At 34.7% G+C, this 24,425-nt stretch overlaps 1 protein-coding gene across 9 annotated transcripts in view; it reads left to right on the top strand.

Annotated features, from left to right (window-relative positions):
- Nucleotides 1–24,222, top strand: part of LOC132791097 (basigin) — a 29,417-nt gene extending 5,195 nt beyond the window's left edge. For 7 of the 9 annotated variants that reach the window (XM_060799910.1, XM_060799925.1, XM_060799949.1 and 4 more), the window contains exons 3-10: nucleotides 9,742–9,984; nucleotides 10,054–10,893; nucleotides 12,913–13,033; nucleotides 13,935–14,095; nucleotides 14,326–14,433; nucleotides 14,502–14,687; nucleotides 14,754–14,886; nucleotides 17,964–24,222. In XM_060799910.1, coding sequence (XP_060655893.1) covers nucleotides 9,742–9,984; nucleotides 10,054–10,893; nucleotides 12,913–13,033; nucleotides 13,935–14,095; nucleotides 14,326–14,433; nucleotides 14,502–14,687; nucleotides 14,754–14,886; nucleotides 17,964–17,991 — 1,820 coding nt within the window. In that variant the 3' untranslated portion in view covers nucleotides 17,992–24,222. Of the gene's footprint in view, nucleotides 1–9,741; nucleotides 9,985–10,053; nucleotides 10,894–12,912; nucleotides 13,034–13,934; nucleotides 14,096–14,325; nucleotides 14,434–14,501; nucleotides 14,688–14,753; nucleotides 14,887–17,303; nucleotides 17,323–17,963 lie in introns of those variants that run through there. The other 2 variants (XM_060799956.1, XM_060799965.1) reach the window with 2 other exon arrangements.
- Nucleotides 24,223–24,425: the final 203 nt, after the last annotated feature.

A 24,425-nucleotide genomic window follows, 5' to 3' on the forward strand; every position in this document is an offset into this window, starting at 1 on the left:
AGTGTTTTACATTTGATGACCAAATATTTTTGTAGGCTCTAACAATGGATATAGGGTATCTCACAGTTGAGCACACTCAACTGAAGCTTGTATGTGTTTTACTTGTACGTATGTGTTAGCGAGTGAGTGTGTACACAACTGCAGCAGAAATTGCAAACAATAACAAAAAGAAAGAAAGAAAGAATGAATAACAAAAACGAAAAAAATGATAGTATGTGGTCTACAATCCCTCCATGCCCCTCCAAACGCCCTAATTGCCCGGTGCAGCGGCCCATTTGAAATATTCGACTTCCAGCAGAACTTTCGGGCATGAGAAAGGTGCAGCCGACCCACTGACTATTTCACTAGCTACATTGCCGAGAGGATATACATATTTTATTTTAGTATTTAGCGAGAATATTTTCTGAGCAGGTGTGATCTTTTATTATGTAATATGAAAAATGTTCGTTTTGAATTTATGTCAACATTTCGAATTATTCCAGCTTGTGTTATTTGCGATTTGTATTGTAAAATGCAGGACATTCTTTTCCATAATTCTCTGCCCCCAAAGTTCTGTTGGGTTTCTAATACATACACACACACAAATACACTTGAATACAACATAACATAAAACACACACACACATGTGTAAGTTGAGCGAACACTTTCCTTTTGCTAGGTTTTTGTTTTCTCTTTTACAATGTAAAAGTGCACCATCTCCTTGCCCCCACCAGCAGGTTCGCTATTTTCTCTCTCACTCACACTGTTCAATTTACTATCTCCCTCTCTGTTTCTCTTTCTCTCTTTGCTCATTGTATGTGTGTGTGTGTGTGTGTGTGTGTGTGTGTGTGTGTGTCTTTCTCTCGCGCTGTCTATCTTTTTGGCCTTTAGTTAAGTGTACTTGTGCTTCGATATTTTTGTGTGTTGCTTTTTATAGTTTATATTGTTGGTTGGTTGGGTTTTGGTCGCTCGACATTGTATGTTGGCCCCATCATATTCTTCTTCTTCTTGTTTCTCTATTCCCTCTATATACCTAGAGAGATATATACATAAAAATATATGTACCTACATATATGTTTGTATGTATGTTTAGTATTTTTTTTTGCTCACTCATTTGATTTTCAATTTTCCACACAATTGCAAAAAGGAAAAAAAGCAACAACAGAAGAGAAAACATATTAAGTTCATTTTAGTATTTCAGTCTAAATCTTATGAATTTGCTATATGTTTTTGTTGTTTAGTTGTATTTACACCAGGTCGCCAGACGACAGCCAAGCATTCTAGTCTTAGCCGGTTCGATCTGTCTTTCCGTCCGCCCGTCCGACTGTCCGTCCGCTGGGGCTTGTTTATATTAACTCATCGGCCAGGTCGGGTACTCGGTACTCGGTATTCAGTATTCGATACTCTGTACTCTGTACTCTGTAGTCTCACTACCCGGCTGCATTGTTTATATTGCGCATGTAGCAACTGTGTTTGGCCATCAATATGCTCAATATTATTATAGCCAGCCTAGCCTTTGCCTTTGCTTTTATCTATCTCTGTATTCTATTTATTTATTATTCTAAGCATACTATCCATTTACCATTCATCTTCCACCACCCCACACCCACATTCAAGGTGTATAATCAAGTTTTTCATTTCTATTGTACACATTTTGAATATTCCTTCTAAATAAGCGACGACGACCTCTTAACGTGAGTCGCATGAAAAAGTCTACAATTTTATTACTTCTTTTAATATATTAATTATAGGTATAACAGTATTTTATGATCGTATATCGGTGTTTCATATATCAAGCGGTCGAATCAAAAAATAATATATAATGGAGAATTACCGTTTTGCTTTTATTATTGTAAACATATTCAGGAATTAATGTTAATACTGTATAGACTGGCATACAATCTCTGTTTATACAGATTTGCAGAAATTTGTGGAGTATTGTTTATATGAAAATATCGAGGGACTAACGACTCATGAATGGGTAACACATTGCTCTATTACTGTGTATAGGGTATTTCCATATCGTTGCACTGCGATTTCAGGTGTACAATTTTAATCTTTTCCGTTTATCAATTGTATTTCTGCACATGGTTTTCTGTTTTCTTTCCTTTGTAGAATATTTTCAATGATTTCGCAAATTGTTTATGTAAATACGCGGGTTCCTACGTAAACTTTTATGGGGGGTGGGTAACTTTTGATATTATTTTCGAAAGGTTTATAAAGGATTAACAGAAAACAAGAAATAGTCGAGCATGCAATAGTTTAGAGTGTAATTAATATTGAGAGAATTATATATATAGTACAATAGCGAACTATATGAATCACAAAACTGGTCAGATGACTATAAATTATTCGCATTCCTATTGTTGTTCTTATAGTTGTGGTTTCTTTGTTGTTATTCTTGTGCTTACTTCAAAGGCGATTTGCGTAGGCAAATCGTAACCACGTGTTGTCCAGGTGTTTATGTTGGCCAAAACAGTGAAGGAATTTCGTATTACCCGTTATCCATTGGCATGAAGGGTATAATACATTAATGATGAGCCGAAAATGAATGTAAGAGGCACAAGTATTTATCCGCGATATTTATATTTATATTCTATAAATATCATTAAATGAGCTTTAACACAATTACAATACTAAAATAATTGAGAATTTTACTCGATAATAAGAGTAATGTTAGACTTAATTGGTTTGGTATTTCGCAGAAATATAAATATAAAATAATGGATATCTTAAAGTCGAGTATACTCCTTCGTTTTTATTATATTTCATATCTGCAACATTTTCACATTTCCCGAGGTCTTCTTTTCCCTACATTTCCTCGCAGGTTTGTGAACTTGGCGTTTGAATACAAAAAAAACAACAAAAGAATGAAGGAAATTCAGTGCCTTCTGAATTGTCCTGTTTATGTCTCTGTGTGTGTGTATATATACATGTATGTGTGTACATTGGGGCTTACCAGTTTGCTTGTTGCCATGTTTATTTAACGGCATTTTCATTACATTAATAAATGTCAAATATTTAAATTTCGGCTCGCCCAGAACAACAGAACGCATGGCACATTGGAGCGAATCTCATTTGAAATCCTTTGAAAATTCATAATGTTTACCAAGTAGACTCATTGAGATTAACAAATTGAGTTACTCATCGACAAACATGAAAGCTAAATGCACAATTATTCATTTCGGCTTCAAAAGCATGATGACTACAATTGAGAAAATTAATTATTTAACATTTGAAAAATGCCTCACTTGTTAGAAATGTTAATGAAATATATACGCACTGAATGTGTATATAGGGAGTGGACTTTAAGATATTAAAGCAGTTGATTTGTGTTTTTTGCGAAACAACGTTTTTTTTTTTTATATGTATATAGTAAAGATAGACAATAAACATGAAATGTAATTTCCCTTTCAATGTCGACGCCAGCAACGCGTCATACTAAGAAAGAATAGTCGCCCCTCCTGCAGTTGTGGGGGCGTGGTTATATTGTTCTGACTGTGGAGCTTGGCTGCATTGCATTGCTTGCAACTCGAATGGTGGCACATTTTGCTATAGAGGTTGCCTCTGTGTTTCCGGTTGTGCCAGATAATGACTGCTTAAACAGAGCACAGAGCGCACTCGCCTTCCTTGCACTCCCACACAAAGAGATAGAAGAATATACTATGCTATGCATTTGTGCTGGGTATATCAGTGAATTGCACCTCTTTCGCATGCTAATTTACTATACAATTTGTTCGAGCAAATGGGAAGCAACTTTTGTATTTTCACTCTTATCTATTGCGTGTGGCCATGGCCCCCGCTTTTCACTATACCGACTACCGACTACTATACTACCATATGTACTCCTCTCAGACCCCTCCCAGTCTTTCATTAGCAGGCACCTGACAAAAGCTAAAAGTTCACACATCGTCTATTTAGAGGCAGACAGGCACTTATACGAGATAAATACATATATAAATATATATATATACATGTATAGTATGTTTGTGTATGCTTTTGTTCAACTTCATATATATTGTGAATATAACTACATATATGCATTTCACATATTTAAAAATAAATATAAATAAATTTTTGCGTGCGAGAACAATAAATGTGTAACTGTGTGTGTGTGTACAAATATGTGAATGTATGTAGATTTAACATTTGTGTGAGTGTCAACAAATATGAAGTGAAAACATTTGCGCATGCATATTTTTTATTTTGTGAAATGTCAAGTTTGTCTTTGCACTTGAAGACAATTGCGTGTGGCCCACTGTGCTTGCAGACGACAACGGCCTGCCAATACACACACATACACATACTTATATGTCTGTTGAGTGGCCAAGTGTATGTGTACATATGTATGTATGTATAATGTTCGTCTCACTGTCTGGCAGGCATCGCATTTTGTTGCTATAGCTGAATGTTTAGCTTTTCATCAAGTACGAAAAACAAAACGCTGCCAAATTAAAAGTCGTCACCAACGTCACTAGCTGCCTCTCATCCTCACTACTCCCCCACCCTCCTCTTCACCCCTTGCTAATTCAATCAGTCGCACTGCAGGGGTTTTATATTTTTTTGCGAGGTTTGCGGGGTTTTGAGGAGACTGGCCAGTCACACCACAGTTTGGTTTAATGTTCGTCTCGCCTGTCTCGTCTGCCTGTCAGAATCGGATTTTTCACAAATATTTTCACTTTGACTGCTCCCCGCTGTGGTTTTTGTTATTGTACTTGTGTGAAAGCTAACTAAAAAAAATTTTTCCATTGTGACGTCGTGTCGTCGCAGACACAAAAGAAAAATTAAAGAGCTTAAGAGCGAGAGAGAGTTACACTGTCCGATCAATTTTTGTTGCCGCCATTTCTTCCACATTCCATATGGACATGGACACTGTGTGCAGTCATCTCGCTCACACCCGCTGGCTTTGTTTTACAATCGCATTCGATAAGTTCTTTGTCGCCTGCAATAGTGAGTAATAGCAAAAGGGGAAGTGAGAGAGAGTGGGATAGGGGTGGGTGGGATATAAAGCTTTATCGCTTCATTGACTTTGACAATTTGAAATTGCTCGGCTTCAAAGTTCAAAAGTTCCTTTTAAAGGTAGTTGTGTGGCTGCATGTGAGTGTGTGTGTATGTTTTTACATGCATGTAATAAAATGGCAACACACACATAGGCAGACAAAGCGATTGTAATAAATTTGTATGCTGGGGTGAGCACATGTTTATGTGTGTGTCCATTTAGTTTTCTTCGAATCAATTTGCGTTGGTTTCAATTGTGCCAAGCCAATAATAATTGACATAAATGTCTGGCACGAGCAAGAAGGCCGAATGAAATATTCAAAACTGTCTGACATGTTTTCTCTGCATTATTTATTGGATCAGAAATGTGTTGTGCGCTCGCTCGCTCTTCCGTTCTTTTCCGCTGTCTGTCCTGTCCATCGCTACTCAAACTGCTGTGCACTGATCGCACAGTGACTACCAAACTGTGGCAACTTCTCCCCCAAAAACCGCTTGAGAGCTGGAAATTAAATTTAGCTAATGTTTATTTCGTTTAATTAGACAACTGCAAGGCAAATAAAATATTTATGTACACACACAGCCACCCCACCCACCTTACACTTCCAGAGACCAACTATCGAGATTTTCTTTGCTTTTGGTTGTTTCTGCTTTCAACATACTTGAAAACGTTAAACAAGTGTTTTGTTAATGTTTGTTTGCTTAAATCTTTAATGTGTATTGCCAGCAAAACCAGCAAAAACGACAACAAAAATTCTAAGCAAATACGAAAAAATTTTTCAAGTTCTTCGTTCAGTTTTTGGTTGTGTTGAGGATAAAACTGCAAAACTTTTTCAACGAGAGTAACAGAGAAAGTGCGCGCGCTAGCAAGCGAGAGAGACAGAGAGAACGAGCACGGACGCTCAGACGCCTAGTCATTTTCATTTTGGTTGCTCTTGCTAATTTTAAAATAGACAAACAATTTTTTATTTCAATTTACAGCAGAGCAAGTCACAAACACACACGCACGCAAAAACACACACATGCAAGCGATGCTGCTGCTCTCAGCCCCCCAGACACATGACTCGATGTTGACGTTGACGCCGCAGTCGCCGTCGACGTCTACATAGCTGTTGCTGCCCTCCTTGTCCCCCTTCCCCACATGCTTTGGCGGCAGCACTCGGCACTTTTGTGTTTGCGTTAGCGAGTAACTCGGTTGCGTATTTAAATATTTATGTATGTATGTGCCGTATTTATAAATCTCTGTCTGATTATGATAAGCATGATAATGATAATGGTTAGTTGGCACTTTTTGTTGTTGCTGTTGCTGTGACTGTTGTTGCTGCAGCCCATTAACAACAGCGCTCTGTCAAGTGCATACGCTTTCTGTCCTTCTCCTACTCTCGTTCTTACAATTACTCGCCGTTGTTGTTTGCATTTTCATTTTACTTGTATTTGTTTTGCAACAGTTTGTTTTTTTTTTTGCTTTTTTTTTTTTTTATTGCAATTGCTTTGCTTTGCGGCTGTGTGCGGCATTTGTCAATTGTTGTGCGTTTTGTAGCATTTAATTGGCATGTTTCGTGCCAATCTACTTAATGAATTTCACGTTGTGCGTTCACTGACCGTTCAATCGATCGATTGACCGATCACACGATTCGATTTCGATTGTCATTGATTTCCAATGTGCGTATATTTATATGCATGTGTGTGTGAGCTCTTAATTAGTCCAGCACTTGCAGCAATCAGGCAGCCTCTTGTTACATTCTGTTTCTGTGAACCACTTGAATTGCCAAAGCTGTTCGCATTTCCTTTTCTGTCATTCTTCTAACTCACCTGCCTGTCAAACCCCCTTACATTATAGCTTTTCAACTGTATTTGTTTTGTGCTTTATTCGTTTTTCGAACTCGTGTGGTTGTCAAACCCCTTTATACTGGGACTCGTCAACTGTATGTGTGCTTTCACGTGCACAACGGCTGCTAAATATAACACTCACATGTACACACGAACAAACGATCACATTATATAGGCACAATCAATTTTGTTTTGTGTTAATTAATTTTGCCATGTTTTTTTTTTGTGCTCAGCATGTAGAATTTCTTGTTCGTTTTTGCGGCTTTTTGCAAAAATTCTCGTTGTAAATATTTTAATTGCCTTTGGCTATAACATTTGCAAGTGCAACAGGAACAACAGCAATAATAACAAGGGGCTTCTTGTTGCCCCATTGCAAAGCCCCAAAGCTCAATACGTTCATTAAAAAATAATAAAACTAAAACGAAAAATTAAAGTGTAATGAGCATTAACATTCACACACAGGGACGAGGAAGAACACAAGCAAATGCCAATAACAATATGTCACGAGTGCTGCATGAAAGTGCGAAAGAGAAAGAGAGTGAACTGGCAGCCATAAATTTGATTAAATAAAGTTTTAGTTGGCGCTTTTTGTGCGCTCACTTCTCGGTTTGCTTGATGCGCTCTCTCTTTCCTCCTATTTGGCACAAGGAATGCGACAAAAACTATGCTAAATGAACAAGCAATAAACCATAAATTTCTTGTCACCGACAACAACAACAAGAACGAGAAGAACGGTTAAACGCTTAGGGCTTTTGCAAGTGTATAACAAGCGAAAGCGGCCAGAGCTATGAGGTGTCCTCTCCACTCTTCTAATGTGGTGTAGTGTGGTGTGATGTAGTGTGGTGTGGTATGGTGGGTGTGAGAGAGAGAGGTGAGCTGCAAAAATATTAAGGTGTGCTATGCCGCGCACGTGTAAGCTTGTGTGAGTGAGTTGTCTAGTCTGTGTGTGTGTGTGCGTGTGTTGTATAAATTTATAAAACTTTTCAGCTGCGCCCGTTGTTGTCTTCTGTCTTCTACTGTTGCTGCTTTGGCTGCAGTATGCTCTATGATTGTAAATATGTATGCGTGTGTGTGCGTGTGCGCTGTCCAAAGTGACAAGAGCATTTTTGGTTAGCCAGCGGCGTTGGCGGCAGCGGCAGAGTGGTGAGTAAGGTGTGGTGGGGTGTCTCTAGGGGGAGAAGTGGTGTACTTGCCGAATGAATGTAAATGAAATTGCTGTCTGCAATCTTTTTGCGCTTAATTTTCTATAAAGCTGTCAGCTCACAATGAGAAGGCCAACAACCATACATATGAGCATATATTTGTTGTATATATATTTTGCTGGTTAGAGTTACGTATGCGTAAATATTATTTCTACATGCCTAATCATTCGAGTTGAGTGTGTTGACATGCAATGATAAAGACAAAAAAAAAGACGCATGTCCGCTTGCCTCGTTAATTCAGCCCGATAAGATTGCGGCTTTATCTACGAGTGTATGTGTGTGTGTATGTGATGGAGAGTTGAGCATACAAATTTATTGCCATATTAGCCTTTTGCTTATTATTTGTTGCCATCAAAATGTACTTGTTACCTATTGCCTGTGATAAGAGTCGCCATCATCAACTGATAAGAATTTCGGCACATGGCCACACACTTAGCTACAAAACGTCTGTACGTATCTACGTATGTGTGTGTTGCCAAGGTTCAAGATTATGATGCAGTTGAAACTGGACAGCGGCGTGTTGACGTCATCAGTTTGGTGCTCGTAGCCAATGTCACACATTTATCGATATATCTTTGTCAGTGTGTGCACACTGGTCAGTTGATGTTAATCAATTTGATTGGGCGAATTTAACAAGTTGCGTCAGTAAATGATTTGGCACAACGAACGTTACGCTATGTTACGTTACGTTAATTGGGCGCTTACGTAGCTGTTGTTGTGCAATGTGACGAAATCACGTATACGCCGTGTGATTCTATTGCATTGCGACACAATTTGTTTCTATGTCTAATTATCATGATCATCATCCGAGTCATCCTTTTGTTCAACTACCAATAACTTTTCATTAATTGTACGTATTTAATTGCACATTACAATAATAGCACATAATATATTTGCCCCAGATTTTGTATTTATCTCTCGCTGTTACATTCATTAAAATATGATTTATAATTTCAATTTTGCTTTCATTTTCTTCAATTGGTTTTTTGGTCATTTTTGGAATGTAGGTTTCAAGTCTTTTTTTCGTGATGTTGTTCTGTGTGTATAAATTTAAGCAAGATTTACGACACATTTAGCATAAATAAATTGACTTAAATTTGATGATATATATATACATTCATCGTACATAAATACTATATATATTTTTGCAACTTGGCGCTGAAATCAAATAATCCAAAACTGGAATCACATAAAACCAACCAAAAAAAAAGCAAACAAATTAACAGATAAAAAGGAAAGAAACAAAAAACACGCACACAACACATTGAAGACACTACAAGAAGACCCGAAAAACTCGATCGTCTCGCAATCGAAATCGCCTTGTATACTATACTATATAGTAACCATATTTTATAGAGTGTAAAAGACTAATTAAAATGCCACAAAAGCCATTTTTGTTAATGTTAATTGTTGATGTGTTTTTCTTGAGTTCAATGATATTATGGTTTTCAATTGCGCTCCCAGTTCACGTCCCCCAGATCACAACGCCCTCGCTCTCCGATAACCCCATTTCGATATATCTTTGCCTATCTCTGTCTTGCTCTCTATCTCTCTCTCTCTCTCTCTCTCTCTCTGTCACTTGCTATTGGAATTGTTGTAACCTTTTTTTTGCTGTGTGTGTTACATAAAACTATATATATTTATATATATATATATATATATACATATCTGTGATTTGTTGCTTTGCTGCATTTCGGGATTGTAATCGATAAACGATAACAACACGCATATTCAGCCAGCGATATTGCGAATGAGAGCGACGGAGAATCAAAGGAGCTTTTGCCACACGATTTTAGCACGCCCATCATTTATTACGGCGATGCGAGTGTGAACATCGGGCAACCGTTTGAGATCCTTTGCGTAATACCCATTAGCGAGAAGATCCATTGGCTGCGCAATAATGAGTCGATAACTCGTCACAATTTCCGACACGGCCATGACGATCATTCGTATCAGTTATCGGAATCAGCCATCGAAGGTGAGTATTTAGCTGAGAACGCAACCGAACACAACAACAAATCTCATCACCCACCACCACGAATCGCAGGGGAGTCGCACAAGATCGAAGCGCAGCTGAAGGTGCGACATGCGTTGAAGGTGCACGAGGGACGCTATCAGTGCAACAACAATCACCGTCATGGCAATGGCTTCCATATGCTGCGCGTGAACAGCAAAGAGTCGCTAAGTTCGACGGAAAGTGGCGGTGGATATCAAACGATTGATGAGATGACGCCCAGTTCACCCAACGATGTCTTCACCAAGACGTGGAAGGAGCAACAAATGCCGCACAATCCGCACAACAATCGGCAACCAGCACAACAACCACAACAACATTATTCCTATGGTGCAGTTGGAAATGCGTCGTATAACGAATTCACCACACAGTGGTACAACACTCCGGCTAGTGGTGGCCAAGACGAAGGAGCGATTCATCGCATATATTCGGCAACGGCGCCCTTTATTCCACCACCCCGATGGGAGGAACATACGGTGGCCCGACCAGAGGCACCCACCATACTGTACAATCAAACACTGCTCAACACTGCCACAGATGATGCTGCAGCAGCGTCGTCGTCATCACCGTCATCATCATCATCGGCCAGCGCGACAATAACAACCACACCGCATCATCGTACACATCATCAACAGCAACAGTTGCAAAAGCAGTCGCAGCACATACTAAACGCTTATCAACTGCCAGTGCCGCCGCAACATTCCGGGCATCGCAATGAGAAATATCAGACGTATTCGCCGCAATTTTTGCCGACAACAGCTATAGGTGGCGACACCGTTACGTCGGCGACCACATTATTCACCACGGCCCACAACAACAACAACTATGGGCAAATGCAGCAGCAGCCCAAGATGCTCTTGCCTATTCAGAAGGGTGAGCCACACACACACACGCACACACCCACACCCACATGCATTCATACTACACACACATGCTTAACAACATACGAACATGCATTCCAACAGTCACACATACTCACACATAATACAGCAACATTTATATCATCATTTCACTCAGCTCACTTTTTCTCCCTCCTCTTGTTGTTGTTTTGTTTAATCTCCTCTCCGCGTACAACAACAACTTCACACATTCCGTTCGTTCGCTCGCATTTAAATCACTTTTGTCAAATTATTTGTCTAAGCCTCGCTCTCGCTCTCTATTTTGCTCGTACTCGATCTCTCTCTCGCTCGCTCGCTCGCTGTCCTCTCTCGCCGCTCTCCTTACGTTTTTGCGCTAGAATTAGAAAACATCGATAACAAAACCTAGCACGTCTTCATCGCTCGCTCTCAAACCACACATCGCCATCGATAGATTGTAATTTGGTGTTGTTGGCTTTATTATAGTATACGTTAATCGCTAGCTCGCTCGCTCGACGACTCTCAATTCGTAAGCTCGTTCAAACTCACACACACACGCACACGCATACTTTTATACACAGCCAAAGTTTATGTTTCGCTCTTCGTTTGTTGTTGTTGCTTGACAAATTGTTTTTGTTTTTCTTTGTCCTTTGTCTACTCGCTTATGTATGTGTAATAATTTTTGATTTCATTTATATGCCGCTATAGTTGTTGCTGTTGTTGTTATTGTTATTGCTGTTGTTGTTTGTTATTCTCATTTCGATTTCAATGTTTTAGTTGTTTGCCTTAGTTTTTGTCTTTATTTTTCTACGAACACACTGCTGTCAGGTGCACAGCTCAGTTCAGCTCAGCGCTCTTCAATTTGATTGATTGGCCGCCATTTTGGTGACGCATATTAAATTCGATTGTAATTTCGAATTGGCGATAAGACGCTAGCCTTGTTGTTTTGCCCCCAAAATGAAAATGATGATGAAAAGCAACATCAAGCTAAACATCTCTTCATACATATTGCTCTCTCACCTCTCTCTTTGTTTGTGCCGTCGATAAGTAAACAGCTGATAACACATGCATTGTGTGGCCTACTATTGCATTATATGCTATCGGTTATCGGCTAACGGCCATCGACTATCGCTTTCGCTTTAGTTTCCTTTTGCTTCTTCGTACATACTATATCAATATCAATAAATGTTTAATAAATAATATTATTCTGCATTTAGATATCAACATGAAAATTGAAGCTAACTTTACATAAAATAAACATACAAATTAATTATTGTAATTACCAATTAACTAATGATATGCATACTTATTATAAAAAAATTAAATTATACATGCCGCGTAAATGAAAATTTATTTGATTTCAGTCCAAGTTTTAAAAATACATATTACAAAACAAACCAAATATATATGTTTATCATTAAACGTAAGCATTTACATACATACATATACAATACATAGTACTGTGTGTGTGTAACTTTGCTGCCCTCTTCAGTTGCACTTGTTACGATAACGATATCGATAACGTTTACGATTACAAATGAGTTTATTTATTTTTTTATTTCAGTTTTTTTTTTCGTTTTCAGTTTCAGTTGATTAAGTAGTAGTAGAGTACATTATTTAAAGTCACTCTGCCATGAATACTACAAAATATGTATTGACATTTCTCAGCTCAACGTACCTGCGACACCGTCCTTAACCCCCTTCCGCCCCCCTCGTTGCCACCTCTCATAACTTAGGCGCTCGCCTTCTCAAATTTATCTACAATATATTATACTATTCCATATATATATCAATATATGTATTTTATTATAAGAACTTTATCTTGACACGTTATTTTTTTTATTTTATTCGTCTAATTATTAGTCATACAAGTTTATTTAAGCATTTATTTATGTAAACGTTGTATCCTCTATCTTCTGCCCCCGGTTTTTTGATACGATACAATATTTGTATACTATTTTAATGTATATTCGTTGAATAAATATTAGCACACATTCTAACGATACATTTTTCCTCCCATCTCTGCATTTCTCAGGGCCAGAATCGTTGGTGCCAAAATATGAAAACGTGGAGAAGCAAATGGTATTTTATAATATACGATCGCATCTTATACTCAGCTGTGAGGTAAAAATTGGGAATTATAGTGATCTCATATGGTAAGTAAATATTGCCTTCACCACCCTCCCTATTCTTTAACCCCCTCAAAGGGCCAATATAGAGACAGCAATGTGGCACCTTGAACTGGGTCCTTTCATGCGATGTGATGGGACAGCAAGCATACTATATAGTTGGCAGTTATAAGAGCAATCATTTTAATATGGCACAGCTAAGCACTTTTGCTTAATTATGTTGGCCCCCAAAACCCCCCCTCCCCTGCTCTGTCCTGCCCATTGCCACCCCTTTCACTTGACTGACGTAACCTGGAGAGAGCAAAGCTAGAGTGTGAGCGAGAGCGAGAGGGTGCTAAAAAGTGGCCGACTTTCCTGCTTGCCTAGCTAACCTAGGAGTGGGCTTTTCCGACTCTACTTTTCTCCCTCTCTCTCTCTCACTCTCTCTTTCTCTCTCTGCCTTGCTCTCTGTGTGGGCGCCTCGTAATGGTAATGACACTTTGTGTCGGTCCTCTGGTCGCCTCTGCCATTGCGTGCCTCATGTTGAATTAGTCCTGAATAATTGGCACCAAACTTCCTAAAGAAGAAGGGCCCCCGCATTTTGCTTAACAAGACGACTAAGAACATTGTTCTATATGCTTTATAATAAGTCGATGAACAACAAGTTCTTTGGTTGCAAATTTTAACTACGCTTTATGCCAAATATAAAGATATCTTCGTCATTAACACCTAATGATAACGACGAAACAATTTCAAAGGCAGTTTATCGAAAGAAACAAAAACAGCGATAATATAGGTTCAAAGTTTAGGAAATCTATTCTCCGATAAATTTCAATATTTAGCATTTGATATAATTATACGATTGTCGCTTTAAATTTGATCTCATCAATTATAAAACTACTTTCAGATATTGTTCAACTAATGTTTTTATTAATATTTGCATTTGTAGGAAAAAGAACGACACTTTGGTGAATGATGTGAAAACTCTGATAGGCCGCTTTAGAATTATCAAGGCTGAAGGAAAGTTCGTGATTGACAAGGCGGATGTTATCGACGATGGTCGTTACAGTTGTGAATTAAATGGCGTATCCAAGAATATAACGGCGATTGGTAAGGAACTTTATGTTAACTTACTATATTAAAATTAAGCAAATCCATTGAAAAAAATACATGTTAAACAGCTTGACTTAAAAGTACTCTAATTTCCAAAACAAAGAACGAAAATTCACTTATTTAAATATCTAATTTTCAACACTAAATCCAAAATAATTACAACCAATAAGACTAGATTTAAAACATGTATATGCAATAGATAATTGAACAAATATTTCTATTCATAGCTAAGCCGATTGTTCGAGTGCCTTCAAATCACGGTGTTGTGGAGGGCGAGAAATTGACAATCCCGTGCACAGCGGTCGGTAGTCAACCTAGATTGTCATGGAGCTTTGGTAAATATTAGTATAAGCAAGAGCTAAGATGAAACTAAATTTGATCTTATTTGATATTTATTTCGCAGGCAATTACACAAATGTAACAGAGAGCACAGGTCGTTATATACTGAAAAAAGATGAAAGTTCTAATGTCGAGAATTCAATTCTAATCATTGAGAATGTTACTCTGGACGACAGAGGCGATTACAAGTGCTCAGGCCACAATGCGGCCCCTGACGATGCCAACGATACTGCAACTGTTCGTGTTAAGGGTATGACTTGAGATTGAGAAACAAGATTTTGGATTATTGTTAATTATACAAATATGATGATTGCAGGCAAATTCGCAGCCTTGTGGCCTTTCCTGGGCATCTGTGCTGAGGTGCTGATTCTTTGTTTGATCATTCTCATCTATGAGAAGCGACGCAACAAGAGTGAACTGGAGGAGAGTGATACTGATCCCCAAGAACAGTAAGTTTGCCAACCACCAACAGAACCAGAACAACAACCACAACAACAACAACAGCCAGAACACAAGAAATCATCAACAACCAACAACCTTTTACAACAACCACCAACAACAAGAACAAGCAGTTCACAAACAACAACAACAACAACAAACAACACCAAATCTTGTTAAACAACATTTAAAACGCAGCAGAAAATTTACATTTTAGTTAATAAACTGCAATTAAAGACGTTTGAAGCTGCATTCGCAGACAAACACACAACACTCACACACACAGAGACACTTGCGACGTACTTACACACACACACACACACACACACACACACATGGACACAACAACAGCAGCAGCGACAAATTTAGCAAAATTCTTCTAGTTAACAATTTATAAATTACAAATTAAGCAACAAGACAAAATCATTTCAACAAAACAAACGAATTCACAATTTGATTTTGTTTTGTTGTTTTCGCGTCGTTTGTTGTGGCACAACAATTCACACTTACACACCCACGCACACACACAGTTCCCAACACCCGTTCGTATCCCAACAAATTAGTGCAAAAAATTGAATGTTTCTTTTATCGTTTTCTCTGTATCATAATTAACCAAACACGTATGTATGTATGTAATGTGTGTGCACATGAATTAAATATGATTTAGTGAAGCGTTTTGCGTGCCGCAACAAGCGAAAATTTGAAAACGATAAAAAGCTTATAGCTATAATTTATTTTTTAATTTTGCTGCCCACACAAAACATAACATTAAAAACAAAACAATTTACTTTGTAACTTTACTTTCGATGTGTGCTAAACGAAGAAAAACAAAACACAATTATTGCTTTAATATTGACAAGTACACACACACTTAAACACACACACCAACACACAAACCCCCAAATACTGAGCGTAGTTTTTATAGCCATATAAATACTATATAATTATACAATATCTATATATCTATATATACAATTTATATATAAATATGCCTTATAATTTCATGTCCAAAAAAAAAAGTTTAAAATTTTGTTTGCTGCGCCTGTTTTCTGTTGCTTAACTTTCACACACACAGAGACACATACACATACACCGACACCAACACCAACACACACAGACATACACAATTTCCCTTATGATTTACAACGAGTGCATTATTAAGATTGAAAGTGAAATGTTATGAACTTTGTTTTAAGTACTTATTGTTTAATTCTAATTTAAAACAAACCCAATATACAAAAACAAAAACAAACAACATGATTAGCATCGAGAGATCGAGTTTTGCCTTGAAAGAAAACAATACACACAAAGTTTATCAAACTATTCTATTCTATCGTTACTTATGTATATTATTATTATGACTATCTAAGCTTAAAGTTGGCAATAAATTTGGTTAAATAACAATAACACACAATACGACAACAACAACAAACCTTATCACATACTCGGCTACGCCAGGAAAGCCATTTTTCTTTTCTTTTATTTTTTGCAGTTTGCAGTTTTTATCTTTTTTAATATTTGTAGTGCCTTCTCCTCTCCGCTCCGCCCCCCTCCCTATACACTTAATTAGTTTGTACACACGGAAAAGTATTTGTTTTCTTTGCGCACTTTTTATTTTTTATTTCTTTCAGTTACAATTCCAGTTTCCATTTTATGATTTGCTCCTTTTTTAAATATAGTTTTGTGAATAATTCTTATGATTATTACCATATTGTTATTATGATTACAAATTACAAACAATTATAATTTTTCCGTCTATAAATATAACCTAATTTTAAATGCAAAACCTTTGTGCTATTTTTATCCAAAATTATTATTTTGTGCGTTTTGAGATGGATTTCTAAAAAAAAAAAAAACCCAATGTAAATTAAAAAAAAAGAAAACAATTAAACACATTGCATTTTTAATGTCTGCTCCGTATGTATTTATTTTTGTATTTATATTTGTAGTTTCGCTGTATGTGAAAGTATTTCTGTGCGTTTATTTGATTTGCTGAAATCGTAGCTATATAAATATATATATGCGTTATAGAGATCGTTCTCCCAACTACACAAAACACAAAGAATCAAAGCAAAAAAAAAAAGAAACCCAAAAGTGTATATTTAACAGTATTAACTTGCAACTGCAGATTTGCCCAAGATATAATAATATGATGGGGATTCGGAACCATCTCTATGTGTCCATGTGTGCTAAGCGCTTCCTTTTTCAGTTTTGCTTTTCGTAATCGTCGAATTCGTAGTGCCAATAAATTGCGTAGCTAATATTCATGAAAAGCTAATCAAATTGTATTTCATTCTTTTCTTATTTTCTTTCCTCCCTCCACAAAACAAAAAACCAAAAAAATGCAAAAAAAAAAAAAAAAAACTAATTAAAAAAAACCAACCATCAAATTCGTAACTAACAATTGTCGCAAATTGTAATGCCGTAGTTGATAAAATTCGCAATAAGTAAATAATTAATGCATAAGTAAATAGGAACAAAACAAATAACCATAGAAACCGCCTGCAGCTTGATTGATTGATTGATTGACATATTGGTTTATCGATTGTTGTCGCTATCGCTCGCTATCGTTGCCCCCACCCACCAGTAAATGCAAAAGTCGATTCAATTCCACCTCTAAACCAAACGAAAGTGTGCCCAGCGTTCAGCAAATATGCAACCGAACAAAATAAAACCAAAAACCAACTATAACTAAAACCATAACCATAATTATATTTATATTATTATATACTAGACTATGTTATATTACAATTAACAACAGCCACAACAAGTAGTCTAATGTTTGTACCAACAAAAAAAAAAAAAAAACAGCAAGTCGGACAACAATTAGAAAATTTTCAATTTGTTTGTTTTTTTCCAATTATATTGAAATTATTTATAATTTTTCTTTCATTGCTCATGTTTGTATCCGTAATTGAGATTTAACTAATTGATTAATTGATTGCTGCCCACCTTTTTCCCTCCGTTTTGCATTTGGATTTTGATTTGTTTTCAAAACTTTAGCAATCTTAAGTCGATAAGTTTTCTAGTGCCACTTGAATCAATCTCTTGACTCATCCGATTTTGCAATTTGTTGTTTCTATTGCAGGAAAAAGAAAAGGAGAAATTATGATTAAAATTCCTAAAGACAGCCTAAAAACGAAAAGAAAAAAATAAATAAAAAATGAAAGCATTATATTATATACATAATATACACATACAACTAGCAAAATGAGTGTTGTCACAAAAGATCCAAGCCCCCTTCCCTATCTCTCTCACACACTCTATCTCTCTCTATCTGAAATACCCCAAACAAAAAAACAATATCCTGGCTGGAGGTCCTCTATCCTAAAAACAAAAAATTACTCCCAAGATACCCCAAGAATTGTCTGCGAATATTGTTTAGTAAAATTGTATTTTATTATAAAAGAAAAAACCAGATTAATATTAAACAAAGGATGGAAAATTAACATTAACAAATGAAAGTGATAGCAGTTAAATGAACACTAAAAATAAAAAACAAAATCGGAACACTAGTAATAAATATATAAAATAACAAATAAAAAAAAAAACCAAAACAAAACTAAACGATCAATGGGATCCACGAAGTTGGCACGACGATGTTGATGACGATGATAACACGATGATGGTCCAGAACCCAACACCGAATCCGCAGTACTCTTAATACAACAACAACAACAACAATTACAACAACTATTAAAGATGTATCACGCCCCCTTCCCCCAGTCCCCCAAAAGCAGTTACTCACACATACATACAATACATACATATATTAACACATACATGTGTGTGTACGTAGGTTGAATCGCCATCTTAAAAGAAATGTTGTACATAACCTAACAAGTTTATTGTTTACATCTAGAAAACCAACAAAGAAAAGAAAAAAGTAAAAAGAGAAAAAACGTCGAGGGTTCCGTCTTCAATCTCGCGTATTTATTTATATATGGGATTTTCATTTGTAGCTAGTTTTCTTCGGGGTGTGTTTAAGTTCAAGTTTCTTGGGTGCGATCAAGTGAAAATACTTCTCAAATCTTCAAGAAATAAAAGTACGAACATAACAAGAGATAAAAGAACAACCAAAACAAAATGCAAATGAAGAAAAACAAAAAAAAAACAAACAAAAAACCAAAAAAACTGTTGAAAGAGAAAAATGTTAAAATTTGTTTATTAATATTAGTTAATAAAAATAAAGAACTTTTTAAACAATTAAGTAGCGCGTTATGAGTATATTTTAATAACAAAACCAAATAAAAGAAAAAAACAAAATACAAATCAAATAATATGAAATGATAATGATAATGATGATGATGAAAATGAATATGGTAAAAATTGAACATATAAGAAGACGAAGAATAACAACAACAACTACATTGTAAATTTGCATAATTTTAAACAAATTGCGTACTGCCAAAACTTGTAAAGTTCAGTACTATTTGCTTACTTTTACTATGAAATATGATTATTATAATTATGTTATGTATGATTACGACATTATGACGACTTTGCCTCATTTTTGCAAAAACAAAAACTAAAAGTAAAAAGTAAAAACAAACAGAAACAAACAAGCAAATCAAAAAGTAAAATACAAACAAAACCACTGTTGAATAATTAATTAATTGATTTCTGTTAGTTGTTAAACCTTTTTGGTTGTATATGTATGTGTGTGTATAAAGAAAACCAAGTTAAAATACTAAAGCGGTCTTCAATTTTCAACAAAAAAAAAAACCAAAACATAAACAAAACGTATACTTAATCTGATTCTGAATATCCTTAGTTGACTTTTCAAAACTTCTCATATTAGATTTCTGTTTTTCACTTTTTTGCCGCCACCAAAGCTTTAAATATTTATATATATATAGTAAACTGTGTTCTCAGTAAAAACAAAATAAATAAAAAATAAATAAATTAATAATGAGGATAAATTATTATGTTGACATGTGCATAAAACAACATGAGACATTTGTATAGTAAACTAATAAACTAATAAATAAAATCATAAATAATATAAATAACCGTTCTTGTTATATACGAAAACAAAACAAATGGAAAACTAATGCAGAAAATGCAAAAAACTGAATCATCGTGTGTGTATGTTCGATATCGATACATATACATGGATATATATATATAGACATTATATATATATATGAAGATATTTAGATACTTTGAAACCGTCGTAATCGTAACACTCTCGATTGATCAATAACAAGTGATCGATATCGATATCGCAATCGAAATGAGCAAAATCTAGGGTTTTTTGTGCATAAGTTTTTTATTGTACAGTTTGTGGCTTATTTGTGTAACGACTATTTGTGACTATATATAATATATAGATCTACATAATTATTATGTGTATTGTATACAGCAGACAAATTGTTTATTTACGCCCCCAAAAAAACTTTCTCTAACTCCTCCCACTCACACACACACACACACACACTCGCAGACACTACGACAGACGTACGTACATACACATGTGTACTATATGACACACATTCACACACACACATACATGTAACCTATTGAACTGAATAAGTGAGCCCACGTTGCGTATACACACACACACAAACACACACCAACAGCAACAGGAAGAAGAACAGCTACGATACCTATTTACTGCTATAATGTATGACGTAATGTTACCCACAAACAAAAACAACAACAACAACAAGAACGACTATTGAACATACTACAAAATAACAACAACTTTAAACACTCGTCAACTATTGCTATATACTACAAACAAAAAGAAAAACCAAAAAAAAGAAAGAAATACTATACATTATATATACACTTATATACAACAAGTACATACGCAGTATTGTATGTTTTTTTATGTACAGTAAAAACGACAACAACAACAACAAGAACAAAACAAAAACAAGAACAAAGCCTGACAAAACAAATCGTGTATCCTATAAATCCTCAGTATATATTTATTTATGCCTTTCTTTTCGATTGTTTATATTATGATATGTATGTATTATGATTATTATCGATAACAAAACCAAATACCAAAAAACCAACAACAACAACAACAACTGGCACACAATTTTACTCTCCCGCGTTAAGCGCTTCATGAAAAACAAAATTATAAGTAAGCGAATCTAATATAATATTATATTTAGATATATAGATATATCTATATATATAAACTTATGTGTATATATGCGATATACATAAATATTATTAATGATAACAGGTAATTTTAATTAGCTTTAAGCCACGTTACAACCAATTTTGAACCATTCAAACAACAAACAAAAACCGCAACTCCAACTACAGATGTATATTTCATCATGTAGTCTCAAAAATCACCGCAAATGTTTCACCCTTACGATCATTTCAGTTTCAACACTCAAAAAAAGCTAACAAACAAACATAAATCCAAAAATAAACACACAAAATTAGTTACACGATAATAACGAATGAATGATCGATAATGATCAAAGATCGAATATCGATTGCAAGTCACACGTTTTACCTCAACTAATTGGTATTCGTGTAAGTCCCCGTTCCCTAAGCAACTCCAGTGCCTATAGATGTGCACTTTTGTCATAGTTATCGATGTCGATATGTTGTGTATCGATTAAATTTGTCGTCGTTACGTTGTTTCCGTTGTCCTCTTAATGTCCTCGTAACTCTTTGTAGTGTAAAGTTAGCCTAACAAAATGAAATTGCCTTAGGGTTTCAGTAGAATAACAAGAAGAAGAACAACAATTTACTAATTGTAATGCAAGAAAACAAACTCCAAATCGAAAGTATTCTCCTGATTGATTTTGTAGAAGCAAACGTCGTGAAAACGTGTGACTTGCTCTCTGACACACTAGGCGTATAATCAATTTGTATGAAATACTCTATAATCCAGTTATAACTACGGGTAAATCATTTATAATAAAAAACAAAACAAAAAACAGCAAACCAATTATATAGATTATACAATGAGATCCCGTAAGACAGCCAAAAATAGATAAAAAAAAAGTGTTTTTTATTTTAAATTGAACAATGAAATTGATAGAAGAGAAATGAAAAGCAAATCAATCAAGTGCCCACATATTAAGAAAAAAAAAACAAAAAAACAATTAATCATTCGATAGCTAGCCGAAAGAAAATACCAACACCAATATCGGACGAAAAGTTTTTATCTATTTTTGGTTATCGATATACGATATTCTGGCAGCATGTGAAATCCAGGCGTCTTCAAACTGTATTTAATTGCTACATAACATCAAATGAACTATGAACTATTTAAACTATGATTTTTTAGCAATTTATATAGTCATAGTAATACTACTATATATGGAAAGATGGAAGAAGGGATGTAGAGCAAATGTTTAAACAAATCACAAGTCAACAGGGCACAGCGCTTCTTTAACTATTAAAAAAAATATTCATTTCGATGAGCAACTTTTTTAAAACCAACGCTAAACTTAACTAAACTAACTATAAACTAAACCAAAAACCACAAAAAAAAAAACTAAAATACTATAAATATGGAAAATGCAAACTTTTTAAACTAATATTGAATTGAACCCAACAAAGTGTTCATTAAACTAAAAGCAACAACAAAATGATTACATATATATACATATACATATACAATATTAACGTATATGTGTGTATTCAACACGACATTTTGTATGGCTAATGGCATTAAAAAAATAAATAAAATAAAACAACAACTTAGCTATGTAATTTAATGTAAAGAGTTTAATAAATTGAACACAACCAAACAACTACACTAACAACACATAATAAATTACAACACATAAATATACATCATATACATGCATACATAAAATAACATAAATTAATAACGAAACAAAACAAAAGAGAAAAAAAACAGTATAATAATACCCATTCATCAAATTTCTAAACATAACGATTTAACGAATTTCATGGAAAACTGCGCTCCTTACGCCTCTCCACTAATCTACCGATATTTCTATCGATATACATATATTTATACTACATACATATATACATAAACATATACAAAATACATCTATATATAAAGATATATATATATAGGAAACATACATACTACACTTGTTTTTAGCACTTGCATATGCATTAGAGCTGTCAAACTATCGAGTGTACTATCGATAAAAGTAAAGACTAAATTTACGAATTGTGCAAAATTAAAATTAACAATTTAGTATTAAATCCACAAATTCAGAATTCTTTTTTAAAATTCTAAAATATTTACAACTTCTGTTTGTTTTCCTCTATCAAAATATCGTTTTAATTGAATACTAATTTTTAAACACATCGATGGTTTGAAAGCTTTAATTTGTTAATTTTTGTTTTGTTTTATTTAACAACAACAAAATGCATTACTAACCCACATACACACATGCCATGCATTCACATATGTATGTACAGAGTGTTGAAATGAGGACAACAAAGAAGGGATAGGAAAAAAGGAAATCCGAACAGAAGAACGCAAAGCAAAATGTCGTCACTAGAGTAACTAAATAAATTGTTGAATCCAACACACACACACACGCAACAAATACATGCATACTTAATGCCATATTTCCGGAAACAAGCAGAACTTGAAGAAGAAGAAGACGAAAAGAACCCAGTTTATAACTAAGTACTATATGAAATCAAATCGCAATCCACACGAGCGTTAGTGCAGTAATAAAAACAATTGTATTATATCTAAGATTTCCCCTTCCCCTCTCTCCGAAACCAACAACAACAAACTCCGCAAACAGAACATAAAACTAAAAGATCTAAAATAATAAGAACACAAGGTTAATTAAATCTAAAAACAAAACATTATATATATATTATTATATATATGAAAATATATATAAATGCGGCTATTTATTAAGGTGATTGCGACTTTCAGCTAAAACTAAATTAGTAATTGTAACATTAATAAAAATTAAAAATAAAACAAAACAAAAAACAAAAAAAAAAAAACAAGAAAAACAAAACCAAAAATATTTTAAAAGCAAGCGCTTAAATTGTACATTTTTACAAGGCAACTGTACATTTAGCGCCCACGGCATAAAAAAAAATAAAATTTAAAATCTAAAAACAAAAAAGAAACTACAAAAACAATTGAGTTAAAAAGGCACAGCAAAATATATATAAACAAAATAATAAATAAATGAGAAAAATGAAGTGGAAGAAGAAGCAACATGTGGATCGCCAGAGAGACCGATATGTTGCTTAGCCAGAATGGAAATGAGTTTATTAAATATACATTTAAAAATTCATAAATAAAAAGAAGAAAAAAACAAAAACTAAAAAGAAACCCAATTCGTTGCATAATATTTAAAACGAAGGTAGTATTAACTCGATTGCCTAATTCTAATATTAAAAACAAAAACTATATAAAAAACATTAAAATTAACAGGTAAAATAATAATGAATGAAAACCAAAAAAAAAAAACAAGAACAACAAAAATGTTATTATACTTATTATACCGATTAAAATGAAAACAAAACAAATTAAAATAAAAATTTTATTTAGATTAACATTTTTTGCACTCTAAAATCTCTCCCCACGCACAGTTCACAGCAAAAAAAAGGT

The sequence above is a fragment of the Drosophila nasuta genome, chromosome 2L (genome assembly GCF_023558535.2).
Source record: "Drosophila nasuta strain 15112-1781.00 chromosome 2L, ASM2355853v1, whole genome shotgun sequence".
Lineage (NCBI taxonomy): Eukaryota > Metazoa > Arthropoda > Insecta > Diptera > Drosophilidae > Drosophila > Drosophila nasuta.